The following is a 27,718-nucleotide window of genomic DNA, read 5'->3' as shown; positions in this document are numbered from 1 at the left end:
GTAATACGTATATATGGTTTAGAAACACTAAATTCTGGTATTGTAAATATGAGTGTATGACTTTCTGTTTTCCGTTGCATAGGTGTGTCGATTTATGCACAAGGATACCTCAGTGCCATTTTGTAACGCCCCGAACCCTTAAACCCAGATTCAGCGCGTTATACCTGATAAAATTCTAATAATCTATAATCCATAATATACACAGCGGAAAACATAAATATAATCTCCATATAACATAATACCAGAGTTTACTAATTCTAACTATAATCCATAATAAATTATTCATCACCTGCATTTCCATAAATCTACATAACTCCCAAAACATTTAAGTATTTCCACAATCATTCCTTACTCAGCAACCTTAAAACATAAAGACATAAAACATAAATATTTACATTTCCCAAAAATTAACATATAAATATACCATTTTTTTTTTCTATTTCTCAATAATGCTATAAAACCTCGAGCTCTCAAAGCTCGATCTCGAGAAAATTTTGAAAAAGATAAATTCATATTCGGGCAAGACACATCTCAGTAAGGGAAGAAACCATATATTAAAACAGTGTGTGACTAATATGAGTTTATATAACAACATAATATTTAACATTTGAAAATCGTTAACACAATTTCTAAAATCATTCTCTGATCCTAATCAAACATATGCAAAAGATTTAACCCACGAGATTACCCGAGAATAGGGGTGATTACCCGCCCATACAATTTGCACCCCTCTGCTATGATATTTAGGCAATCCTAAGGTCACTAATAAAGCATACCAAGGCATTCACCTTACTCAGTAAGCCCTCAAGTGTTAAATTGATCTCGTACTCACACCGTTCAACAATAGCTTACCGGCAAAGATCCTAAAGATAAGGAAATCTACCCGCCCATACAAGTAGGTTTCCTCTACCCTAGTACGTTATACAGCTACTGCGACATCTGAAGTAACTAGTGCACTCGCATTTCTCAGCAATCCCTCAGGCAAAGAGTATGCCCTGCTCAATTCTTAGCACATTTTACATACATAAGTGCTTCTAATATCATAATATATCATTTTGTTTGCCATCATTCTGCATCTCTCAACTGTTCATATTTTCATCTTTTACTTTTCATTTCATTTCACTTTACGTGGCTCTTTCCCATTTTCTTACTTTACCTGCATCTCTTACCTTTAACATATATTTACACAGAATCTCTTGCCACACAATTTAACAGTAAAATTCATACATTTTCTTGTAAAATAGGTCAACCCACATTTATCATTTAATTATTGAAAATACAATTTCCATTTCTTACATAATTATCCAGAAAATTCCTTCTACTTTCTTTAGTTCATTTCCACAAATACATAACTAAATAAGTGGTCATAAGCTCAGAAATCATAATTTTACATGATTGACATTTTAATAATTCACACCAAAACATACATATAATATAACATAAATTGTTGCCTTTAATTTCATAAAATCTACTTTAATATACAATTTCCCTTTACCTGATTTCTTGAACTACGCCAACAGGAATCCCAAAAAATACCTGCGGCGCTCACCTGGATCCTAAATCAAAAATCCTAATTTCATTAAATTAATTATAAATAAAATATTATTTTAATATTCCTAGACCTTTAAATACCCAATAAATAATTATACCTTTAAATATAGCTAAATTACCAAATTTCTCAAATCTCACTCTCGCTTTTGAGTGGGGCATAGAAAACCCCAATTGGAACTTTACTTATGTCAAAATGACGACGATCATGACTAGGACCCCATGGCGGTGTCTGATTATCGATTCAACAGCAGATTTAACGAGAAATTGAGAAGTTAGAAGAAAGTTACCTTACCCCAAAAATGGTGCCTATGCCACTCCTATAATAAATTCGCTTCGATAGAAATGTCCAATGACACCTTTCGTTTCTTGATCGGTCGATATTCGTTGAGAAATAAGGGGAGAGAGAGAGGCAGAGACGGAGATGGCGGAGAGAACTTGAGAGAGGCTAATTGAGATGCGGGAAGCTTCGCAGGAAGCCTCTGGCTTCCTTTTTTTTTTTTTTTTCTTTCCTTTACTTACTTTACATACAATATAATACTATTATATTATATATATATATATATATCATATTATTTATTTAATACATCAGATTTAATAATAATTAATTAATTAATTCATAGTAATTTTTTTAAAATTTATTTATTTATTCAATAGTGTTTAATTAATTAATTAATTAATTAATAATTACTCTTAACTTTTTTTTTCATACTATTTTTTTTATTTGTTTATTTAACACATTAATTTAATAGTGTCTAACCAAATAATTGATTAATAATTTTAAATTTTTTTTCCGGGTTATTACACATTTGGGCCCTGAGATGTTATAGTAAGTATTACAGGGGTATCAGAGTAAATTATATTTTAAGTGGAAAAAAAAATGGTATAATTTCTAGGTTGTTACATCATGGATCTTAGACAGCACCGGAGGTAATGCTAACATGTAGACGACTGGACCCACTTTTTCTATTATTTCAAATGATCCAATAAACCTAAGGCTCAGCTTACCATTTTTCTCAAACCTCATAACTCTTTTCATTGGTACAACTTTCAAGAACACGGGGTCCCTCACACCAAACTCCAACTCTCATCGGCGGGTGTCAACATAACTTTTCTGTCGATTCTGAGTTGTTTTGATTCTGTCTCGGATGAGTATGATCTTTTATAAAGTCTGCTGAACCATCTCTAGCCCCAAAAACCTATCTTTCACCAATTTCATCCTAATATAACGGAGATCGGCACCTCCTACCATACAATGCTTCATATGGTGTCATCCCAATACTGGTCTGGTAGCTGTTGTTATAGCAAATTCAACCAGTGGTAAATACTGGATCCAATTACCTCCAAAGTCCAGCATGTAGGCTCGCAACATATCCTCTAGTATTTGTGTGGTCCTTTCTATATGCCCATCAGTCTAAGGGTGAAAGGTTGTACTGAATGTCAGTTGTGTACCCGTGACTTTTTACAAACCCTTCCAAAATTGAGATGTGAACCAGGGGTCTCGGTCTGATACTATGGGCACTGGCACGCCATGCAATCTAACTATCTCTTGTATGTACAACTCTGTCAATTTACTCATGGAGTAGTAAACTCTGATTGAAAGAAAATTGGCAGTCTTTGTCAATCGATCCACGACTACCCAGATGGCATCCTGTCCATGCAATGCCGACGATAATCCTGTGACGAAGTCCATAGAAATGTGCTCCCACTTCCATTCGGGAATGTGAAGTGGCTGCAACATTCTTGCCGGTCTCTGAAACTGGGCTTTCACCTGCTGGCATGTCAAATACTGCTCTACATATTCAACGATTTCTTTCTTCATAATACTCCACCAAAAAGACTCCCACAGATCCCTGTATATTTTAGTACTTCCAGGGTGCACTGTATAAAGGGATCGACGCACCTTCTCCGAAATGGTTCTTTTAATCTCAGCATTGACATGTACGCATAGTTTGATATGGAACCACAAAGCTCCATTATCTGAGATATTAAACTCTGTTCCCTGACCATTATGCACTTTATTTATAATCTTTACTAATTCCACATCCTTCATTTGAGCAACCTTAATTCTTTCCTGTAAGGTCGGCTGAAGTACCAGATTAGCAATGAGTGCCTGATGATTTCCCTCTACCAACTCCACACCAAGCCTTTCTAAATCCATCTTGATAGGATGCTAAGTCACTATTGTTGATACTGAAACATTCCCTAATTTCCAGCTTAAAGCATCAGCTACTACATTAGCTTTCCCTGGGTGGTAACTGATGGTACAATCGTAATCTTTAATTAATTTCAACCACCTCTTCTGCTTCATATTTAACTCTTTATGTGTGAAGAAATATTTCAAACTTTTGTGATCAGTATAGATTTCACGTTTTCCGCCGTACGAATAATGCCTCTAAATTTTCAATGCATATACCACCGCTGCTAATTCCAGATCATGGGTAGGGTAATTCTTCTCGTACTCTTTAAGTTGTCGGGAAGCATAAACTACCACTTTCCTCTGTTGCATCAGCACATAGCCGAGCCATTTGTGTGACGCATCACTATAAATTACAAAACCTTTTTCTCCCGAAGGTATTGTCAAAACTCGTGCAGTGATAAGTCGCTACTTTAACTCTTGAAAACTCTGTTCACACTCATCGATCCAATCAAACTTCACACTTTTCCTGATCAATTTTGTCAAAGGACCTGACAATTTATAGAATCCCTCTACAAACCGGCGATAGTATCCTGCAAATCCTAAGAAACTCCTAATTTCCTACACATTTTTTTGTCTTTCCTAGTCCACTACCGCACCAATCTTGCTCGGGTCCACAAAAATGCCACTCTTAAATATCACGTGTCTGAAGAAAGTGACTTGCTTCAACCAAAACTCACACTTCTTGAACTTTGCATATAACCTTATTTCTCTCAGCACCTGAAGAACTATCGTCAAATGGTCCTCGTGCTCCTTAGAGCTCTTTGAATGTACCAAAATATCATTAATAAAAACCACAACAAACTGATATAGGTACTGATGGAAAACCCTATTCAACAAGTCCATGAATATAGCAGGAGCATTCGTCAGTCTGAACGGCATAACTAGGAACTCATAATGGCCATATCGAGTCTGGAAGGTTGTTTTTTGAACATCCTCCACCCTGACCTTTACTTGATGGTACCCATATTGTAAATAAATATTCGAGAAAGTCTATGTCCCCTGAAGCTGGTAAAACAAATCGTCAATGCGGGGAAATGAGTATTTATTCTTAATTGTCACTTTATTCATTTTTTTGTAGTCGATACACATTCTCATTGACCCATTTTTGTTTTTTTTTCACAAACAATACCGGTGCTCTTCAAGGTGACACGCTGGGCCTGAAGAACCCCTTGTCCAGCAATTCCTGTATCTACTCTTTCAACTCTTTCAATTCCGTTGGAGCCATTCTTTACAGCGCTTTAAAAATCGGTGCTATTTCCGGAGATAGTTCGATAGCAAGTTCGATAATAATTTTCATGCAAACTTTTTTAGCGAAGGGGCACTTATCTTGAAAAAGAAAATGAGACATTGTTACATTTTATAAAATTTAGCAACCTAACTACAAAAATTTAAAATTTAGCAATCTCAATTAATTTAGTCAACACTTTAACCATCACTTGTGCATTTTACCCATCTTAGATGCATGCGATGATATTTTTTAATTTACCAGTTGTATAATAATATGTAATCGTATTTAATTAAAGACTTTCTCAAGATGTACTTAAGACTTCAATCATGATAAATGCATGCATTTCGACATTTGATATCATGCATTACTTTTTAAAATTTAAGAAGTCTTTTTTGTTAATAATATTTTTTTTCATTAGTACTCAAATCACACTTCACCCTCTATTCTTTGATAAAAATGTTTTCTTTGTTATTCAGTGAATTTCATTTGTCTCGATACTTTGTAGAAATTAAAAAATACACATCCACTCATCTAGTTCTTGAAATCACTGTTTTTTTAGATAACTAAAAAGTAATATAAAATAACCAAAAAAATAAAATCTTGACGAATTTTAAACACTTACTTTCGATTAGACATATTTACTTTAAAATTTTAAATGACTACGCTCATTAATAAAAAATAGCCAATTACTTATTTAGTGCAACTAAATTTTTAGATAAGGAAATAGAGTAACAGAAAATTATCGCACTAAAAAATGTAAAAATTCTAAAATAACATTTCAAAATATGTGAAGTACCCATATAAATATTTTAGGTAATTTTTGTACGAAAGAAAATAGTCTATATTAATATAATACATTTATTTGAATACCTCAATTAAGTTTTGCGTTGATTGATTGAATATTAGTAGGTTAAGAAAATGACTTATTAGTTCAAATTATAATTTTTTGATTGGAAATTCCATAAGGACGGAATCATTCTAATTTTCATGAGGGCAAAAATAGTAACATAACCCTTATGACATTAAACCTTGCAGTTAATTCTGAAATTATTAATTTATTATTATGTAATAATTATATTCACGTGTTAATCAGGAAAAAGCGAGTAGAGAGTTTATGTACTCTTGAGATTAGGTATACCTTCGAAACTGATGTTGTCCGAACTACAAGAGCTGTACCTGCTCGCCGAAACCCCATTTCATCATTTCCGAAGATTGAAGAAGAAAGCTTTCTCTAATCAAACAGTCTGATTCACTTTCAACTGGTCGTGCGGTTCACGGCTTCACCCCCTCAATTTCAATTCTCAGAGGCTAGGGTTTCAAATGAGCCGAGCTCAACCGGCTTTGCTGGTCCCGGTTTAAGCGCGAACCATCTTCACGACAATGTCAACGCCGAGGCACATCGACTCGACGCCGTTTTTGGGGTCCGCCTCCGATGAGCTCCGTACCCGCCGGTTTGCGAGGCGGCCGAGCCTGCGCGGAGCCGCGAGATTCATGCGGCGGGCCAGCGGCGGGGCGCGGCGGATGCGGGAGTCTTCGGTAAGAGTGCGGGAGGCGGCGGCGGAGCAGCTGGAGGAGCGGCGGAGTGACTGGGCGTACTCGAAGCCGATCGTGGTGCTGGACATGGCGTGGAACCTCGCGTTCGTGGTTGTGGCTATTACGGTTCTGGCGATGAGCAGGCACGAGTCGCCGTCGATGCCGCTGAGGCTGTGGATCGTAGGGTACGCTTTGCAGTGCGCGCTCCACATGGTGTGTGTTTTCGTGGAGTATAAGCGGCGGCGGCGTTATTTGAATCATCTGATGCTTGGTGGTTGGAGTGGTGGAAATTTGAACTTCACTTCGAATTTGGATCCAAACTCCAATTCGAGTTCTGGAAGCGAGGCAGGGGAGTATCGTTCGGCGCCAAGCGAGGATGATTGTGCCGCTAGGTGAGGATCACATTTGATTAATTTTTTTCGTTCTTTTCTTAATAGTATACTTGTGCTATTTTATTGCGTATCCCAAAAATGTTCAACTAGAAAACAACTAAAACGCGGTAAACAACCATCGCCAAAAGCTCCGTGAATAAGACATCTCTGAACAAAGAACTGCTCTTGAGTTCAGATACGCCTTTTCTTTTTCCCCCTCAGTTACCCTGCAGTTTCCTTTCCACAATATCTTGTTCATATGCAGGCATGGCTTCCAGATTACCGTCTCTTTCTTTGATGGACATTTGCACCATTCTTTCTTTGTTTTGAAGTCTTGTTTATAGCAATTGCTTTAGCTGTTGAAGCTTTAATGTTTTCATTATCCTTCTAATTGGATATGTACAACTTAGAATGCTAAAGAAATGAGACTGGGACTTGTTTGATGAATTCGAATCTTAAATCAGGAAGTGCCATTGAAGGAATTCATGATGCAGTATTGCGGTCGGGGATGGGGGTGTGAAATTGCCATCTTGGTTGCTGCCAAAACATTTTGGTGAAAATGCCATTGAGTTGATTTCAACCTTAAGTTTCTTACCACATGAAACAAAAAGAAGATGAATTACACTGAATATGTTGGATCTTTCCTTGGATAATTGGGATAAGGGGCTTTCAGTTTTCCAATTTATTTGGTGTTCATCTCTCTATCTTTCTCTGTTTTGTTGAGGGAGTAGAAATTGTGAAATCCATGGCTCATTTAATACACTAATAGGCTATTCAGTACCTATGTCCAAAAAGTTAAAGTTGCTGAGATGAAAATGCTAAGATGGATGAGTGATATAATATTGAAAGATAAATTAAAGAATGAATATATTCGTGGTAAGTTAGGTGTAGCTACTATAGAAGATAAGATAAGGGAGAGACAACTCAGATGGTATGAACACTTGCAACGTAGGCCACATAGTGCCCCTGTGAGGAAGAGTGACTTAGTTATTATGGGGGGCAGTAGAAGAGGTAGGGGTAGACCTAAAATAATTGGGAGGAGATAGTGAGTAAGGATGTAATATCCTTGAATCTATCAAAAGAAATGGTCAATGATCGCATAAATTGGAGGAAAAAGATTCCTATAGCCGATCCCATTTAGTGAGACTAAGGCTTGGTTTTTTTTGTTTGTTTGTTTATTATCTCTTCATGTACATCCTGCAGAAATAAAATTTTCATGTATATGTCTAATGAAAAATTCTCATTTGAAAACAATTCTTCCTATAGCTTAACAATCTAAGATTCTAACATGCTTTCAAAGTCCTGAGTGTAGAAGTACAGACCCAGGTTATTGACTTCGGTAGATATATCACTAGATCATCTTTTGACTCATTGACGTCATCCATTTTCTATTATTCACTGCTAATATAGATTTGGAGAGATTAGTGAGGGATCATGAGCAGATTGGGGATGAGATAGTGGACTTTTATATATTGTTATACATAAATGATTGTGAAAATAGGTAGAGGATGGAGGGTCTTGATTGTAGGCCCCCGTAGGGTGGATCTTGCTAGTTGGCAAGAACAGCCTTTTGAATGGAGGAAGTTAAGAAGCCAGTGTTTGAAATGGATAGGGATAAAGCTCTGGGTCTCTTATTATATGGCATATTTTTTAGAATGGTTGGGAGGGGTTGCAAGAAAATATTATTAAATTTTTTGAGGAGTACCATTTTAATGGAATGGTGGGAAATACTGTGAACTCAGATTTTATTGCCTTATTCCTAAGAAGGATAGGCCAAGGAAGGCGAAGTACTTTAATCCTATTAGTTTGGCAAGCAATATTTACAAGGTTTTAACTAAATCTTATCCAAGTGACTTGGGGATTTATTTTGGTGTTTGATTGGTTTAGTAGGTTGATTTCATATGCTTAGGTTTTAGGGATGATCAATGGTGTATGGATTGGGAGGGAGAAGGTGGAAGTGTCTCATCTTCACTTTGTGGATGATATCATTTTCTCTTCTTGGAGAATAATGTGGGAAATTTTTGTAAATTGCTCATTTTGTTATGAAATTTTGAGAAGATATCTAGCTAAAGATTAATTTGTCCAAAAGTGAGGTGGCTGGCATTAATTTGGGTAATGGTGATTTAGAGGGTTTCAGGACTCTTCGACTTGACCTTTATTGTATCTTGGTCATCACTTAGTGGGTATCCTATTGTTTGCAGCATTTTGTGGATTCAATGATTGAGAGAGTGCAGATGAAATTGGAATGTTGGAAGAGCTTTTGTTTTTTGTTAAGGGGTCTGATTACTCTTTTTAGCACTCCCATTTCTAACATTATCATGTATTTTTATTTCCTTTTCAGGGGTCCTTCGAGTGTAGCGGTAAATCCTTGTAATATTGTTTCCCAGTTGCTTGTTTATTCTTTCCTCTATACTCGTTTCAAAGTGGGTATGGTAATAGGATTTGGTTTTGGGAGGATATTCGGGTGGAAAAGATTCCACTGGAGCCGTAGGTGCCTTGCTTTTTTAGGTTATCTATCCATTGTGGTCCGCCCTTTCCGGAACCCCATATGCGGGAGCTTTGTGCACTGGACTGCCTTTTTTTACCATTCTTAATGCAAATATTCTGAATGCTTCTTCTGTCCCGTATTTTGGCAAAGTGTGGGTGGCTTTGCAAAATGTGTGTGATTTCTAGCTACTGAGATTTCAGGGTTTTGAGAAAGTGGGGGGGGCGTGGTTATAGATTTGTGCAGTGTAATCCATTTTCTGAGAGGAATGCGAGAATTTTCAAGAATCAAACCACTTCTCCTTTTTTTGTTTTGGGATAGAGTTAATTTTCTTGCTTATTTTTGGGCACACTCTTTTGGAATCGTTAGGGGATATTGCTGTCGGATCTTCAAATGGACTGGGGGGCAGAGTTACTGTAATTATTTGATTTGCCAAGGACGTCTCATCCTCCATATCTGTACCTTCTTGGTCTTTACTGGAATTTTTGTTATCTCAAAAAAATAAATACTGAACATTAATGGTTATTTTAGTCCTTTAACATTATTACTGTGTTAGTGTTATGTTAACAAGGGAACGTTAGTGAGGGTATTATGGTCATTGGTATGTACTTGACATATATTATAAATAGCAGGAGAGACCTATCATTCTGTTAGATATTCTATTTTACCCAATTATTCAACAACATGGTATCAGAGCAAGATCCAACCTAAACCTAAGTTCATACCAAATCAAACTCTAAACCTCAATCCAAAACCCTAAACCTCAAACCTGCTGCTGTAGAAGGATAATCCACACCACCAAAGACCAGAAGCAAAGTCTTGTAGATGCTGGAAAAATCCTGAACGCTGCTGTCCTTTCAAAAACTCAAAGAAACACTTCATATTTTGTAAAAATAACAACATAACCACCCTCAGAACCTGCCAATCTGCTGCTCCGTGAAAACATCTAGAAAGTGTCCCACGCAGCGCCACGTGCTGGCCGGCAGCTCTTACTCCACATTCTGGCATGTGAGAGTGTTTTTAGCAATATTTCTGCTCCCATTTTTTCCAAAATGTTCTAAATACCCTCACACATCATAAGATCAAGTTGTTCATCATGTATTTTGTTCAAAAATTCAACTTTTTTGATTGTTCACTCCTAGCACTTTGTTAATGATTGTTTGGTACTGTTAGAGCTGTGTGCTGGTTTCTTGGGGCTGTGTGTAAGCTTTTTGGTGCTGTGGAAGCCTTGTGCTGGTTAAGTTGTAACTAATACGTGGTGGCCATTGGGTCACCTTGTTCGTGGTTGTTCCAATTGTTCTAGTTGCTTGGTACAGTTAGGTCTGTGTGTTGTTTTCTTGGGACTGTGTCTAAACTTCTTGGTACTGTGGCAGCCTTGTGCTGGTTTATTTGCGACTTGTTCATGGTTTTCTGTTTATTTGTGAGTGTTGGGATGGACTCTCCAAATCCCAAAAGTATGTTTCCCTCATTGGTTACTTGTTTGAGTGAATTGCGTACTGTGACTATCTCTGAGGAGAAGTATTTAAGGTTTATACAATATCAATCATCTTAATAAGCGTCTTATCACATTGCAGTTGCTTAGAAAGGTAATCCCACAATTTGTATGCCAACTAGTATCGCTCCCACTAGTCCTTGGGTTATTGACTCTGCTGCCACTGACCATATGACAGGTGTAACTAACTTCTTTTCTGTCCTCTAGTATCCAAAAAATTTACCTCAAGTTACCCTTGCTAATGGGTTCACTACTGCAGTTAATGGGATAGGAATAGTAAATCCTACTCCCTCAGTCTCTTTATCTACTGTTTTGTACATTCCTAAATCCCCTTTCAATCCCATGCTAGTTAGTAAGCTTACAAAGTCACTAAATTGTAACCTTCTTTCCTAACTCTATGGTTATACAGGATATGAAGATGAGGAAGACAGTTGGCAGTGGATGTGAGACTTGTGGGCTTCACTACTTTGAGTCGCTCTCTCCTCCCATTACCTGCATAGCTGCCGCTATGCCACTTCAAATCCATTGTTGTGTTGGTTATCTGTCCTTGTGGACAAGTTGAAACAACTAGTGCCTACGTCGAGTTTTGTGTCATATTTTGAGTGTGAGTCTTGTTAATTTGGAAAACATTATTGTGTTTCCTTTGCTTCTCAGGTCAACAAACGAACAGTTAGTCCTTTCATGCTAGTCCATTCCGATGTTTGAGGTCCTAGTTGTGTCACGTTGAAGTTTTGGTTTAGGTACTTTGTTACATTTGTGAATGGCTACTCCAGGATGACTTTGTTATATTTAATGAAAGATTTTGCCGAGTTGTTTAATATCTTTTGTGCCTTCTGTTCTCAAATAAAGACGTAGTTTGATATGCTAGTAAGGATACTTCGTAGTGATAGTGCTAAGTAGTACTTCAGTACCCAATTCACCATATGATTAACCCAATTCACTATATGATTAACTCTAGTATGATCCATTAGTCATCTTGTGCCCACACACTTCAACAAATGGAGGTGTAAAGTGAAAAAATAGACATATTCTCGGAGTCAATTGTACCCTATTGCATCAAATGAATGTCCTCAAAGTTTTCTAGAGTGATGTCGTGTTCATTGCTTGCTCTCTCATCAATGAAATGCCATCCTCTGTCTTTGATGGCAAAATTCCATATTCGGTTATCTTCCCTAAGGCTCATTTGTTCTACCTCTTTCCTCATATATTCGGCTGTGTCCTTCGTCCTTTAGTTAACTCCAAGAATCGATAAGTTGGATCCTTGTGCTATCAAATGTCTGTTTCTAGGTTGTTCCTATACTCAAAAGAGATATCAATGTTATAGCCCTACTTCACATCTATTATTTGTTCTACTATTAACTGTTTTGAGTCTACACCATACTACTTTGATTCTTTGAGTTTTGTTGACCTCGATGAGCTCTTTTCCCTGGCTTTCTTACTAGATTTTAACTTATTATCTGTGTTCAATCCTCCTACATCTTCATCCAGTTTGAGTTGTTCTTGTTGCTTGGATCATCCCAATTTGCAGGTATACACGTGATGAGTCAAGGGAGAAGAACCTCTACTAGCTTCTACTTTTCGCCTCTAGTTCCCTTGTTAGATAATCCTAATCTCCATTATGTTGATCCTCCTATAGTTGTTCGGAAAGGTGAACACACTTGCACCTAAGTTCCCAGCATCTAATTTCTAATTTTGTTTGTTGTGATTTCTTGTAACCCTTGTATTACTATTTTGTTAGTGCTTTGTCTTTTGTTGCTCCTCCAAAATCTATTTCTGAGGCTTTATTCCATTTTGGATAGAGGACTGCAATAGTTGAAAAGATGCATGTGCTCCATGATAATAATACTTGGGATTTTGTAGCTCTTCTTCCCCTTGATAAGTCTATAGTTGGTTGTCACTAGTTGTACAATGTAAAAGTCAATCCTATGGCTCTATGGCTTATTTGAAGACATGCTTTGTTGATGAGGGATACGTGTAAGGTTTGGATTATTCAGACACATTCTCTTTGATCGCTAAACTTGCCTTAGCACATTTGTTCATCTCTTTAGCCTACTACTTGTACTAGCCTTTACATTAGTTAGATGTGAAAAATGCTTTTCTACTTGGTGATCTTTAGGAGGAGGTCTATATGGAGCAACCAATTAGGTTTGTCGCTCAAGGGGATTCGGGCATTGTGTGTCAGCTTAGGAAATCATTATGCGGATTAAAATAGTCTCCGAGAGCATGGTTTGGTCAATTCAATGTTGTCATAATTGAGTTTAGCTGCCAACGGCATGGAGTGGATCCCTCTATATTTTATAGTCATACTCCATTTGGAAGGATTTTGCTTATTGTGTGTGTGGGTAGTTAATGATCGAGGCATCTAGGATCCAAAGCTTTTCCTACAGACTAAATTTTAGACGAAGGATTTTAGACCACTGAAGTACTTCTTGGGTATAGAAGTATCGAGATCTCGTATGATAATAGTCTCATCATAGAGAAATTATGTTCTTGATCTTTTAGATGAGACTGGGCTTTTGGGATCCAAATCTTTTGATATACCCATGGATGCTAACAGTTAGTTAGTGCCAGTCTGCCAGATATGGGTGATTTGTTGCCTAACCTAGGATGGCATTAGGGATTTGTTGGAAAGTTGAATTATGACACAGTCACTCAACCGAATTGTGAATAAAGTTCTTCTAAATGTTAAAATGACATCCTTCAGGTCCTCTTCCTTTTGATAGAGTTGTCTTGAAATTTTGACTTTATAAAATAATTATACCTCTTGTGAGCATTTGTTGTTCTATTAAAGAACATAGAATTTCTGTTTCTTGCTTTAGCAAGGGGCCCTAGATTTCTGTCTTCAAGAACTTTCTTCCAAATAAGTGGTGGTCCAAAGTTCCTTCTTTGACCCTGTTGACACATTAGTGAGGCCCTCCTCTTTCTTTTCTCTATTGAGAATAAAAATCTCTTTTAGAAGCAATTCCTTTCTTCTTCTTCTTCACATCCCTAGAAGTTTCCTTATTCTACTTTGCGATTTCCTTGAGCTGCATCAATTTTGTTGTGACCACAAAGCTAGCATGCCCTTCAACTTGAAAACTATTCCACCAACATTTGATGCAGTCTCAAAACCCTATTCCTAACCACATATTTTTTGAAGCAAAATAGCTTAGAACCCCGTTTTGCTCCTACAACATCGGTAAGAATTGGATGTCAATTTTGGACAGGAAGTTCCGAAGATTTGACTAGGTAAAGGATCCTCCTGATGGAGGAAGATCAGTGAAAGTATCAGGCTTAAAAATTCTCAAAATTCTTTCATGCAAACAGTTTTTGGGTCCTCCCATTCGCTTTTTGTCTGTACACTACCATCTTAGTATCTCCTCCTAGAAGCGGGGATTATTCTGCCTGTCTAAAACTCACAAGTTCATTGCAATATTGATCACTTTCTTGGCCTTTACGTGGTTTATAAAGACCAGAAAACACTCCAAGAAAGCCATACTTCAAATGTAATAAGGCAATTCATAGAAACTCAACTTGTCAACAATTAATTCCACTTGACTTCTGTCTTCTAGATGACTGACACTCCTAGTCTTTTGCACTTGAGGTAAGGCTTTCCAATTGAAACCCTTACCTCTGCAAGTCTATTACTTCAACCGTTCTCGTGCAGGTAAGACTTTTGTCTTCTAGATGACTGACACTCCTAGTCTTTTGCACTTGAGGCAAGGCTGTCCAGTTGAAACCCTTACCTTTGCAAGTCTATTACTTTGACTGTTCTCTTGTAGGTAGGGCTTTATTGAAACCCATGCCTATGCTAACATTGTGAAGCATACCCCTTCTCCACAATATTTTGATCAAGTTTTAATTGAAATTTCCAAAATCATTTTTATTAAAAAAATTCATCTCTCCTTTTGCTGCTATTGCTCGTAACTTTTTTGTGCCTGCTATCGTCTCATTTTTCCTTATTTTCTCTTGTTTATTTGATTAACAACAACAATGATGACGATGACAACGATGACGACTAACCTAGCCTCAAGTCCACTCGGTAGGGTCAACTACATGAATCCTTTCCTGCCAATTTATATGATCATGGGCAATTTCTTCCGAGAGTTTGAGGGCTATCAAATCCTTACCATCTCATTCCAAGTAATTTTAGGTTACTCCTACCATTTCTACTTCTACTAATAGTAACTAGCTCCCTCCTCCTCACTACTACGATATTCGATCTTGGTTGCGGATGACCAAACCATCTAAGTTGCCCCTCCCTTATCTTCTACTCCTACCATTTCTACTTCTACTAATAGTAACTAGCTACCTCCTCACTACTACGATATTCGATCTTGGTTGCAGATGACCAAACCATCTAAGCTGCCCTTCCCTTATCTTGTGCAGGTGCTATGCCTAACTTACCATGAATGTATTAATTCCTTAATTTATCTTTTAACGTTTACATCTTATCCACCTTAGTACTCTCATTTTAATAACTTTTACTTCTTGGATATGTTTTTTCTTGGTTGCCCAACATTTTGATGGAGACATGGCATAGCTGGTCTTATAAAACTTTACTTTTAGTTTTATGGATATTCTACGATCACACAACACGCCTAAAGCATTTCTCCATTTAATCCACCTTGCTTTAACTCTGTGTATAACATTTTCTTCCATTTCACCTTTCAACTTGCATAATAGATTCAATTTATCTAAATCTAGTAGTGCTATTAATTTTTTGACCATCAAGTTTAATCTTTTCTCCAATATTTCTCCTACCATGATTGAAATTACATTTCATATATTTTGTCGTGTTTCTACTTATCCTAAAACCTCTAGATTCTAAAGATTCTCTCCATAATTCTAGCTTAGATTCTACTCCCTCCTTAATTTCATTAATCAACACAATATCATCTGTTAACAACATAGATAATGGAACCTATAACAAACACCTACAACAACAAAACCAAGCCTCGAGTCCCATTAGGTGGGTCGACTACATAAATCCTTTTTCGCCAATTTATGAGATCATGGACAATTTCTTTTGACAAATTTAGGGCTATTAAATCTTTAATCACTATCTCATTTCAAGTTATTTTAGGTTTACTCCTACCCTTTCTATTGCCCCTTGCAGTTACTCACTCACTTTTCCTCACTAGTGTACTATGTGACCTTTGTTGTGAGTGCCCAAACCATTTGAGTCGTCCATCCCTTATCTTCTACAGGAGCTACCCCTAACTTACCGTGAATATTTTCATTTCTTAATTTATTTTTCAATGTTATACCGTTCATCCACCTAAGCATTCTCATCTTGGCAACTTTTGCTTTTTTAATATACTGTTTCTTAGTTGTCCAACATTTTGATCCATATGACATAGCTGGTCTTGTACTCGTCCTATAAAACTTCATTTTTAATTTTAAGAGTATTCTACCATCACAAAGTATGCTTGAACTTTATGCATTACATCCTCTTCAATTTCTCCTTCAGCTTGCATAATAGATCCAAGGTATCGAAATCTACAAATGCTATTTATTTTTTCATCATCAAGTTTAACTTTTGTCTCCAATATTCCTCCTGCTATTATTGAAATTACATTTTATATATTTTATCTTATTTCTACTTATCCTAAAGCCTCTAGATTCTAAAGCTTCTCTCCATAATTCTAACTTAGCCTTTATTTCACCCCTAGTTTCATCACTCAATACAATATCGTCTGCAAACAACATACACCATGAAACTTCATTTTGGATGCTCCTAGTAAGTTGATCCATCATTAAAGCAAAAAGATAAGGGCTCAAAGCAGATCCTTGATGTATACCTATTGTGGTTGGAAATTCTCTAGTATCTCCACCTATAGTCCTTACACTAGTCATTACTCCATCATACGTATCCTTAATTACATCAGTATACCTACTACATGCACCCATTTTTTCTAAGACCCACCATAGAACTTCTCCATGTGCTCTATCATACGGTTTCTCTAAGTCAATAAATACCATATGCAAGTTTCTCCTCTTTTCCCTAAACTTTTCCATTAATCTTCTTAAAAGATATATAGCTTTTGTAGTACATCTCTTAGGCATAAAACCAAATTGATTTTTAGAGACCTTCGTTTCTAGCCTTAATCTTTGTTCAACTACCATTTCCCATAGTTTCATGGTATAACTACAACAAACAACAAAACCAAGCCTTAGTCCCACTAGGTGGGGTCGGCTATATGAATCCTTTTCCGCCAATTTATGCAATCATGGACCATTTCTTTTGATAGATTCAAGGATATTAAATCCTTACTCACTATCTCCTCCCAAATTATTTTAGGTCTATCCCTACCCCTTCTATTGCCCTCCACAGTAACTAACTCACTCTTCCTCACAGGTGCACTATGTGGCCTACGTTGCAAGTGTCCATATCATATGAGTCGTCCCTCTCTTATCTTCTATAGAAGCTACACCTAACTTACCACAAATATGTTCATTCCTTAATTTATCTTTCAATGTTATACTACTCATCCATCTAAGCATTCTCATCTCGGCAACTTTTACTTTTTGGATATTATATTTCTTCGTCGCCCAACATTCCGATCCATATAACATAGCTGGTCTTATAACTGTCCCATAAAACTTCCCTTTCAATTTTAAGGGTATTCTATGATGACAAAGCACACTTGAAGCACTTCTCCATTTTACCCAACTTGCTTTAACTCTATGCATTACATCATCTTCAATTTCTCCTTCAGCTTGCATAATAGATCCAAGGTATCGAAATCTACAAGTGCTATTTATTTCTTCTTTCATGGTATAACTCATAAGTTTAATTCCATGATAGTTATTACAATTTTGAATACCTCCTTATTTTTTGTATATAGGTATTAAAGTGTTTTTCCTCCATTTATTTGACATTTCTTTGTTTTTTATAATTGCGTTAAATAAATTAGTTAATTATATAATTCTGTTATCATCTAAACATTTCCAAACTTCAATTGGGATGTTCTCGAGTCTTTGTAACTTTTTCATTTTTCATTTTTTTAGGGCAAACTTAACTTTGTTAACTCTAATCTTGCGAAAAATCTCATATTTTTAGTCTTTTCCTTATTTGTCACTTCTAAGTTTAAGCCTTCTATTTGGTTTTCATTAAGTAGCTTACTAAAGTAACTTCGCCATCATTCTTTTATTTCTTCCTCATCAACCGAGACAATATCATCCTCACTTTTACCTAAGTCCTTATTCTTTCTTTCTCTAGCTCTAGTAAGTTTAAATATATTTCTTTCCCATTCTTTTGTATCTAATTTGTCATACAAATTATTAAATGATCCATGTTTAACTACTAACGACTTTTTTTGCATCTTTTTTGGCATCTTCATACTTTCCAAAATTATCCATGTTCCTACATTTTTGCCTTATTTTATAACAAATTCTTTTTGTTTTTATGGCTTTTTGGACATCGTGATCCCACCACCAACTTCCTTTGATATTTTTTAGAATCTTCCTCTTGATTCACCTAAAATCCTTTTTACTATCTTTTTAATAAAGCTGACTATCCTACTCCAAAGAGTATTTGTATCCATACCATCCTCTATAGTACAATCACCATCTTTGATCATTTTATCTTTAAATTTTATTATATTTTCTCCCTTTAGGTTCCACCACCTAGTTTTCTTATACTAGTTTATTTTATCCTTTCTCTTCCATTTTTTAATACATATATCTAACATTAAAACTTTATGTTGTATGGTTATCCTTTCATCTGGGATAACTTTACTATCCTTACATGATAAACGACTTACCCAACTAGTTAAAAAAAATCTATTTGATTTTTATTTTGTCCACTTTTAAAGGTTATTAAGTGTTATTCTCTTTTCTTAAAGCAAATATTCATTGTAATAAAATCATATGACACAATGAAGTCTAAGATCATATCCCTAGGCTCATTTTTGTCTCCATATTCATATCCTTCATGTATCCTTTCATAACCTTTATTATCTCTTCCAATGAATCCGTTTAGATATGTTTTTATGAATATTTTCTCAATCCCTGATATGCCTTGTATAATCATATCCATATCTTCCCCCAATTGTCTTTTAAGATTTTCTGCTAAACCTACTTGAGGAGCATAAACACTAATGATATTTATTATCTCTTGGCCTAAGACCATCTTGATTTTTATAATTCTATCCCCTACTCTATTTGCATCTACAAAGCTATCTTTAAAGTTTTTGTTTACAATAATTCCTACCCTATTTTGGATATTCCTAGAAAGCTCATCCATCACTAATGCAAAAAGGTAAGGAATCAAAGCAGCTCCTTGATATGCACCTATTGTGTTTGGAAATTCCCTAGACTCTCCACTTGTGGTCTTAATCCTAGTCATTATTCTATCGTACATATCCTTAATGACATTAGTATACCTACTGCATTTTTTGCAAGAAGGTATGCTGAAGATATTAGCACAAGGAAAAAAAAAGGTACATAACAAATAAAAACAACAAAAGCCTCTGCTCCAGGCCACAGGCAAAACAAGAACGAAAACAGCTACACAAACAAAAACTAAAAACAAAAACCAGCTGTTCGAACAGCCCTGAACAGAACAGCTAGAAAAACTCCTTCACAAGCTGCCTAATCTAAGTTTAACATCTTGCTTAATCTTGCAGATTATAGTTTCAGGATTGGAAATAGCTTGATCATATATAACAGAGTTTTTTGCTCTCCAGATTTGATAAATAATTGCAGTCAGATTAGCCTCAAACTGTCATTTTTTCCTTTCCTTTCCCAATGAAGAGAGCCAATCTAATTCTGTATTCCAAGAGTTGCAAATGTCTGCTAATGTTAAAGGCAGTCTGCTTGGCCAGCTGCGTCATCCATTTTTATAGAATTCAGCAATCTTTGCATTACGTGGAATACCCAGTTCAATGGAAAATGGTCCTTAAAGTCAACAAGAAGAGAAGATCAAGGCATCCAGTTGTCATAAAAACAGAAAGTTTTTTACCTTTTCCAATCTTTATTTTGAACCATCTGTAAGCTAAATGTGTGACCTTTAGAATTTTTTCCAAGTGTTTGAACTGTTTAGATTTGTCTTACGACTGCCCAAATACTATTCCTCTTTAGCTTCTACTGTGTGAATCCATATAACCCACAAAAAGTCCTCTGAAGAAATTATGCACCATAAGAGCTTTATAGCTGTGATCTGTTTCCGATCAGATAAGGATTTCAAGCCAAGTCCACCTTCAGCCTCTAGACAACAGATTTCTTTCCATATTACTTTACTTCCCATTGAATTCCAATCATTACCTTTCCGGGAAAAAAAAAGCCTTGAAGCATCTTTTTAGATTTTGAATCACTGAATTAGGAAAAAAAAAATACTACTGCCCAATAAGCTTGAGTATTCTGAAGAGTAGATTTGATTAATTGCAATCTGCCAGAAAATGATGAGAATTTATGTGACCAAAAATATATTCTAGGTGAAATTTTCTCAACTAGAATATCACAATTCATCTTGCTCAATTTTTTTTATTTAATTTTTTTAAAATTTTTTAACAAAGGGTGACCCAGATAATGGACTGGACGAGTGCCTTATTTTATACCAAGGATATTAGAGATTTCCTGCACAGCATCACTAGAAATACCAGAACAGAATATCTCTGGTATTTGACAGTATACCCACTTCATATACTCTCTCTCTTCTAAAACCCACCATAGAACTTCTCTAGGTACCCTATCATAGGCGATCTTTGAGTCAATAAATACTGTGCAAGCCCATATCTTCTTTCCCTAAACTTTCCATTAATCTTCATAAAAGATATATAGTTTCTGTAGCCAATCTCCTAGCCATAAAACCAAATTGATTTTTTGAGACATTCGTTTCTGACTTTAGTCTTTGTTCAATTACTACCCTTTCCTACAATTTCATTATATGACTCATAAGTTTAATTTTTCACGACAGTTATTACAATTTTAACTTTTTATAATTGTGTTAAATAAATTAACTAACTATATGATTCCATTTTCAGCTAGGCAATTCCAAACTTTAATTAGGATGTCATCCAACCCTATATGTTTTCCGTTTTTTCATTTTTTTAATGCAAACTTAACTTCATTAGCTTTTTTCTCACTTTTCAATTCTAAGTTTAAGCCTTCTCCTTGGTTTTTATTAAATAGTTTACTGAAGTAACTTTGACATCTTTCTTTTATGTCTTCTTCTTTAACCAAGACACTATCATCCTTATTTTTTAAGCATTTTACACTCCTTGAGTCCTTCCTCTTTCTTTCTCTTTCTCTAACAAGTTTACGTATGTCTCATTCCCCATTTTTTGTATCTGATCTAGCATATTAATTATTATATGCTCACTAACGACCTTTTTTTTTGCATTTTTTCTTTTTTTGCCTTTTTATACTTTTCAAAGCTTCCCATGCTTTTATTTTATTTTTTCCATATTTCATACCAAGTTCTTTCTGTCTTCACAGCTTTTTGTTTATCTTGATCCCACTACCAACTTCTTGTTTATTTGAGGAGACCGAAGATCTTTTCTTCAAAGTCTTCAAATGAGACCTTTGTTGATATTAATATCTTTCACCTTGCACAGAATTGGTGATGATAATTACAACCCATACCCATTAACCCACCCATACCTACCATATATAAATAGGTTAAGGTACACCCATATAAATTATATGGGTTATAAATGGGTAATCCATTTAGACCCAAAAATTTTAAAAAGGGTTGTAATGGGCGTGCTCACTTAGTCCATCAACCCATTTAAATTTCCAATTGAGTTAATTGTAGTAGTCATTTATTTAATGCACCACGTTTAAAACTATACTATGATTACATAATTAATATTATAATTTGGATATCTATGTACGTACATAATTATGACAGTTTGATTCAAATATTTATGTAATTGCATAATTATTTATGTGTGCAATTGATATGGTTCAGTCATCCGAATCAATTAATATGCATGCATGTATGTAATTACATAATTGGTTCAATATACACTTATTATTTAAAATTAGACTACATAATTATGTGATTAATACTATTATTCGAAAATTTAAGTATGTAATTTTGTAATTAGAGACAATATGTAATTTTGTAATTATGGACAATTTTAGTTCGCATATGTACGTAATTGCTTAATTATATATGTATGTTGGTTTGGTTAGGTTACCAAACCAATTAGTATGTATGCATGTACGTGATTACATAGATTTGGTTTAGGCATGCTCCTAATTATGTAGGTATGTAGTTATAGTATTAAATACACCTATAAGTTGAAATTAGACTACAAAATTATGTAATTGACACTATTTTTTGGAAATCTATGTACATAATTTTTTAATTATTGACAATTCAGTTCAAATATGTATGTATAAGCAATTATATATGAAGGTAATTGGTTTGGCTCGGCTATCCAAACCAATTAACATGCATGCATGTATATAATTACATAATTAATTCGGTTTAGATATGTCCATAATTATGTAGGTATGTAATTATAATATTGGCTACACCTATCATTTGGAATTAAACTACATAAGTAATTAATTCTATTATTCGAAAATCTATGTACATAAATTTTCAATTATGGAGGTTTGAGTTTGTATGTAATCACACAATTATATATGTACAAAATTGGTTTGGTTCGGTCGTCCAAACCAATGAATGTGTATGCATATATGTAATTGCATAATTGATTTGGTTTAGATATGTTCCTAATTATGTAGGCATCTAATTATAGTATTGGCTACACCTATCATTTGGATTTAAACTATATATTTACATAATTAATATTATAATTTGGAAATCAATGTATATAATATTGTAATTGTAGACAATTCGGTTTGAATATGTACATCATTACACAATTATGTATGTACGTAATTGGTTTGGTTCAGTTGCCCAAACCAATAATATGCATGTATTTAATTATGTAATTGTTTTGGTTTAAATATGTATGTAAATATGTATTTAAGTAATTATACTATTGAATACATCTGGCATTTGAAATTAAACTACATATTTACTTAATCAATACTATAATTCAGAAATCTATAAACATAACTTTGTAATTATGGACAGCTCAGTGTTTGAATATGTGCATAATTATGTAATTATGTGTGTACATGATTGGTTTGGTTCAGTTATCCACAATAACTAATATGCATGTACATTATTATGTAATTGATTCAGTTTAGATATGTACGTAATTATATGGGTACATAGTTATAATATTTACTACACCTATCATTTGAGATTCAACTACATAATTACGTAATTACTACTATAATTAGGATATTTATAAAATAACCCTCAAGGATGGTATGAAGATGTGGCAGCGGGAATGTTTGAAGCTATAAGTTCTACTCAGTATCCTGCAGTTGGCTTCACATGCTTTAAAATTCATTGGTTAAGTGGGTTGTCTCATTTGTAAATGGTTAAAAGGGTCACTAATGACCCGTCCCACCTTGACCCATACCCTAACATGTCTACACAGAACCCTTCCGGATACCTGTTCTTGGTATCCCTGTACTTCAAAGTCAGTAGAATTGGGTCTCACGCTGATTGGACTGCATTCAAGAACCTCATCTTCTCTTTAGTTGGAAAAGGAACTATAGCTGTTGGGGTGACGAAAAATATCAAGCCCAAGAAAATGGGGGTCTACCCTTTTTTGTGCAAATCAAATGGGAATAAGAATGACCCACCCAGCAATCAAGCTACAGAAATCAAACACATGAACAACTGTAATAAAATAGCAAGAGTCAACCCACAACAGACAAGCACTTTTTATGTGCAAAACCCTCCAAAGTGGTGGGAAAAATGAGATCAAGGTCTGCACATTCCTCCACTACATCATAATGAGGTTACAAGTGAAGTCTTTCTAGGAAGCTGGAGATCAGCAGTCAACAACATATATGGGGGTATGCAAACTCATGAATAACAATAATATTCTTCATCCTAAGGTGGATTTCGACCAGAGCACCAAGAGAAGGCCTCACCAAGTGGTATTTGCAGCAAGCAAACAAGAATGTTGAAGGATGTTCAAGGACCAGTAGAAATAAAATTCTATCACCAGTAGCAGAATGCTGAAGTTTCATAAAGTTGGGCTTAAAATGATTGGTATTGATTCAAAGATGCAGAAATGGTGAAGAAAAATTTAAGCTTTTCTTCCTCTTCTTGCTCCTAACTTACACTCTTAAAGAACAAATTTCTATGTCAAGATAAAGTGGATCCCACTTCATGGATGGAACATCACCCAGCAAAAGCAAGGGATGAAACGTCAAAGTCTGAATGGGAATTTGATTGATTGTCCCAGCCACTTCTATCATTTGTTATGTATGCTTTCATCTTGCATTAAGTTTCCCTTTAAAGCCATACTCTTAGCGTGGGGAATGTGGAATTCTTTCCTTTCTTTAAACACTTACTTTGCCAATTCCACTTTGTCCTCCTTCAAACTCCATATAAAGTGATGTCAATGTTTTTTCCTTCGCCCCTTTGAACTCACCTCCATTTAAGTTGATTTATCTTGTTACCATATCTCTGAGAGCATGCCTCTACTGGGTGTGTTTGAGCCCTCTCTAAACATGTTCATGTTTGCCAGAAGTTTTTTGTGGTGATTGGCTTTCTGTTTTTTCTTATGAAGGGTCTCAGACCACTTTCCTTTTTAAAATCTTCATTTGGACTTGGCTTCACTAGGATGAATACACCTAATTTCTTGGTCCCCGCTTGCTTGAGTAGGTACAAAAATTCTTTAAAAGAGCTCACTCCTTCAAACTCTTTTGACATGTGAATGTGTTGGTTTCTGGCTGTCTACCAACAACGTCTTGTTCCTACGCTGCTATGCAAGCAGCTTAGGAGCATGAATGCACACACGTTGCCTTCCTTCTCACAATTCAGTTGCAGCAGCTGCTTCTAGTAGCAGTTTACATTAATTTTACTTGTGAAATTCCAATTTGACTAATTTTCAAGCCTAATCTCATGCGATCGTTTCTAACTTTATTGTGGTTATGTTCAATTGCACAGATTATGTTCTACTGATTTAGGAAAAAGAACAATTTTATTTTTTAAAAATATTTTTTTGGGATAAATGGGTGCTTTAAATGAAAAAAAAAATAAAATTATTGCACAGTGGTCTGATTGCTTGAGTTGTTGCTGTGAGTCCATTTAAGAAGTTGTTTTGAGCTTGGATGGATAGCCACATGTCTCTACATCCAATTCCGACATGCATTACCCATCTTGAACTCTTGCAAGAATGCAGACGTAATTTAATTAATAATTAATTTAAAATTGTGCATTTTGATGTTGGTCATCAGTTTCATAATCTAGAGCATAGCAGTAATTTTTTGCATTTACAACGGGCAATATGTTTGGTAGCTTGATTTTGTCTAGGGAGACGAATGAATTCTGCTTGTTTGTTATTCATGAAAGAAAGAAAGGAAGAAAGAATATAATATCATAGTTGTTTATTGCTGCAGTGTTGCAAAGCATCTGGAGTCTGCAAATACAATGTTTTCATTTATTTGGTGGATTATTGGGTTCTATTGGGTTTCTGCCGCTGGCGAAAGCTTAACCCAGGACTCCCCCCAACTCTACTGGTTTGTTGAACATGTCTTTTTTAATTGGAAGTGTTTTTGGAATGTCCTGTGTTGCTTAGACATGGTTCTTTATATGCAGGCTTTGCATCACATTTTTGGCATTTGATGTGTTCTTTGTGGTTATCTGTGTTGTTGTGGCATGTTTGATTGGTATTGCCGTTTGCTGCTGTCTTCCGTGCATAATTGCAATCTTATATGCTGTAGCAGATCAGGTAATTCACTACAAATATATTTATGCTTTTTTGTGGATTGCAATAGAAGGTTCCATTGTTTAGCATTCTCTTTTTGGACATTTTCAATTCAGTTGCAATTGAGAAATTTCTATTTTGCATTTTGTTGTTATTGTTGTAAATGTTCAGTTTGCTTGTATCACATGATAAGTTTTAGTCTGTTGAGGGAAACCGGTAACTGAATCTGTTAACCAATGGACTCACTGTATTTAATAAGTTATCTAAATATTGACGGCTATGTGGATGTGGATCACAGGCTTATTAAGTTTGTTGCCAAGACGAAACATCTCAGGTACAGAATCAAGGGGTTAATACTATGAGATTAGAAATTTGTTATAAGTTTGATTTGTGCTCTAATAAACTTTGATACAAGTTAGAACTGAATGCTTTATTGAATCGCCAATCATTTAGTTCTGAACTCATAGGTGCATAATGAAGTTAATTGTTTGTGTGGTCCTTTGTTTCTCTGAGTTACTGTAATTTAGAGAGGTATTAATTCATTTTGGTAATCCTATTTTCTTTTTGATATTTTCTTGAATGAAGTTCCTCACATCAATATATTGAAGAGTAGGCACTAGCATGCCAAATAGATTTATTCTGCTTGACATTGACAAGCATGATGCAGGAACTCAATTACTTAAATCATGTACCTACCAAAACTTTGGTCCAAATGCGTAAGGCCGTTTTATCATGAATTAGGAACCTTTCAATAGTTTTTAAGTGCTTTTGGAATGAGATCACATGGTCATATATTTCTAAATGAAGTTTGCATCACATCAGTACCTTAGATTAATTGTGTTTGCATGTCAAGCATATTTATTCTGCTGACCAATAAAACTTCTGTTCCACATATTAGATCATGGTTACGATCGAGTCAGGAATATATATGTTATGTATGTATATAATGAATATAGTTGGATATATTTTGCAATAGCTTCTTCAATAGAAGGGTGCAATGCCTTTTAGTCTGCCTTTTGACTTTCTTCCTTGGTTGTCTTTTGGAGGTGGATTTTTTTTTATTACGTTTAGATATGCATTTTGTCCAGCACATTCCACAGCCTTTACAAATGGAGAAATTTATAGTTAAATCTAGACTTTATTTAGAAGGTCATGAGTGATGATGCCTACAAAAGAGAGCGATGTTAGGGAAGGACTTAATTGTCCCCTGTTGGGGATGCTGTTTTTCTTCCCAAAGCAGTTGTTCTGTTGGTGTATATTCTGTTTTGGTTGTAGTGGGGGTGTTGGTGTTGGTTTTCAAATCTTGTCTGCTTGCATATTATCATGAGGCAAGCTTAAGAGTTTGGCCTGTGACACACATGCATTAGAAGAAATGGATCACCATTGTTTGGAGAAAATAGATTGGTAAATGATGATGTGTGGAATCAAGATCATTTCATCTTAATTTGGAATTTTTTACCTCACTCATGACAATATTTAAACCTAAATTTTTGTGATCATTTGATAGACACGTACTTATCTTATTTGTTGGGGGGGGGGGTGTTCCAAAAATTTTCAGTATTAAAATTTATAGAATTATTGAATCTCATGGTTATTAGACAAGTTTTGACTTCCGGCTTGATTTAAACCAAGTATCTTACCATTAGATCTCATAAGAGGCTCATTGCTTGTAATGTTTGTTCACTATGGATTTACTATTTTTGAGGTATTTCTGTGGTTCGTTTATCTCTGTCTTTTTACTGTTGTAAGTGGTTACTGGGAAGAGTTTCTCCCTGTTGTGTTCTTGTCTTACATTAACACATCTACTGTGAGTCAACTAGTACTTCTAGAATCTTCATTAAAGTCAGTGTTTTAGGTCAAGGTATGAAGTATGTTTTTTAATGTTAAGCCTACATTTTACTTGTCTGAAAAATAATTATCTTGTTGGATTGTTAAAGCAATTTTCAACCAACGATTGGCATGATTTGAATCCAAAACTGTTTCCGTGAATATGGTTTGTTTCAAAATCTAAAATAGCCAATGCTAGATTCCAAACTCCTTTTGTTCCTCTTTCCTCTGTACTAAATGTGCCGAAGTTTCCTGCTATTTGTGATCCAGAAGTCTCTCAATTGCTTAGTCAC

At 35.3% G+C, this 27,718-nt stretch overlaps 1 protein-coding gene across 2 annotated transcripts in view; it reads left to right on the top strand.

Annotated features, from left to right (window-relative positions):
- The first annotated feature begins 6,077 nt into the window (after positions 1-6,077).
- The window catches only part of LOC131166163 (E3 ubiquitin-protein ligase At1g12760-like), a 30,821-nt gene continuing 9,180 nt past the window's right edge, over positions 6,078-27,718 (top strand). The window contains exons 1-3 of one of the 2 annotated variants that reach the window (XM_058124479.1): positions 6,078-6,901; positions 25,291-25,410; positions 25,490-25,622. In XM_058124479.1, coding sequence (XP_057980462.1) covers positions 6,357-6,901; positions 25,291-25,410; positions 25,490-25,622 — 798 coding nt within the window. In that variant the 5' untranslated portion in view covers positions 6,078-6,356. The remainder of the gene's footprint in view (positions 6,902-25,290; positions 25,411-25,489; positions 25,623-27,718) is intronic. The other variant, XM_058124478.1, reaches the window with a different exon arrangement.

The sequence above is a fragment of the Malania oleifera genome, chromosome 10 (assembly GCF_029873635.1).
Source record: "Malania oleifera isolate guangnan ecotype guangnan chromosome 10, ASM2987363v1, whole genome shotgun sequence".
Classification (NCBI taxonomy): domain Eukaryota; kingdom Viridiplantae; phylum Streptophyta; class Magnoliopsida; order Santalales; family Ximeniaceae; genus Malania; species Malania oleifera.
This window is presented reverse-complemented; position numbering and strand designations above follow the sequence as displayed.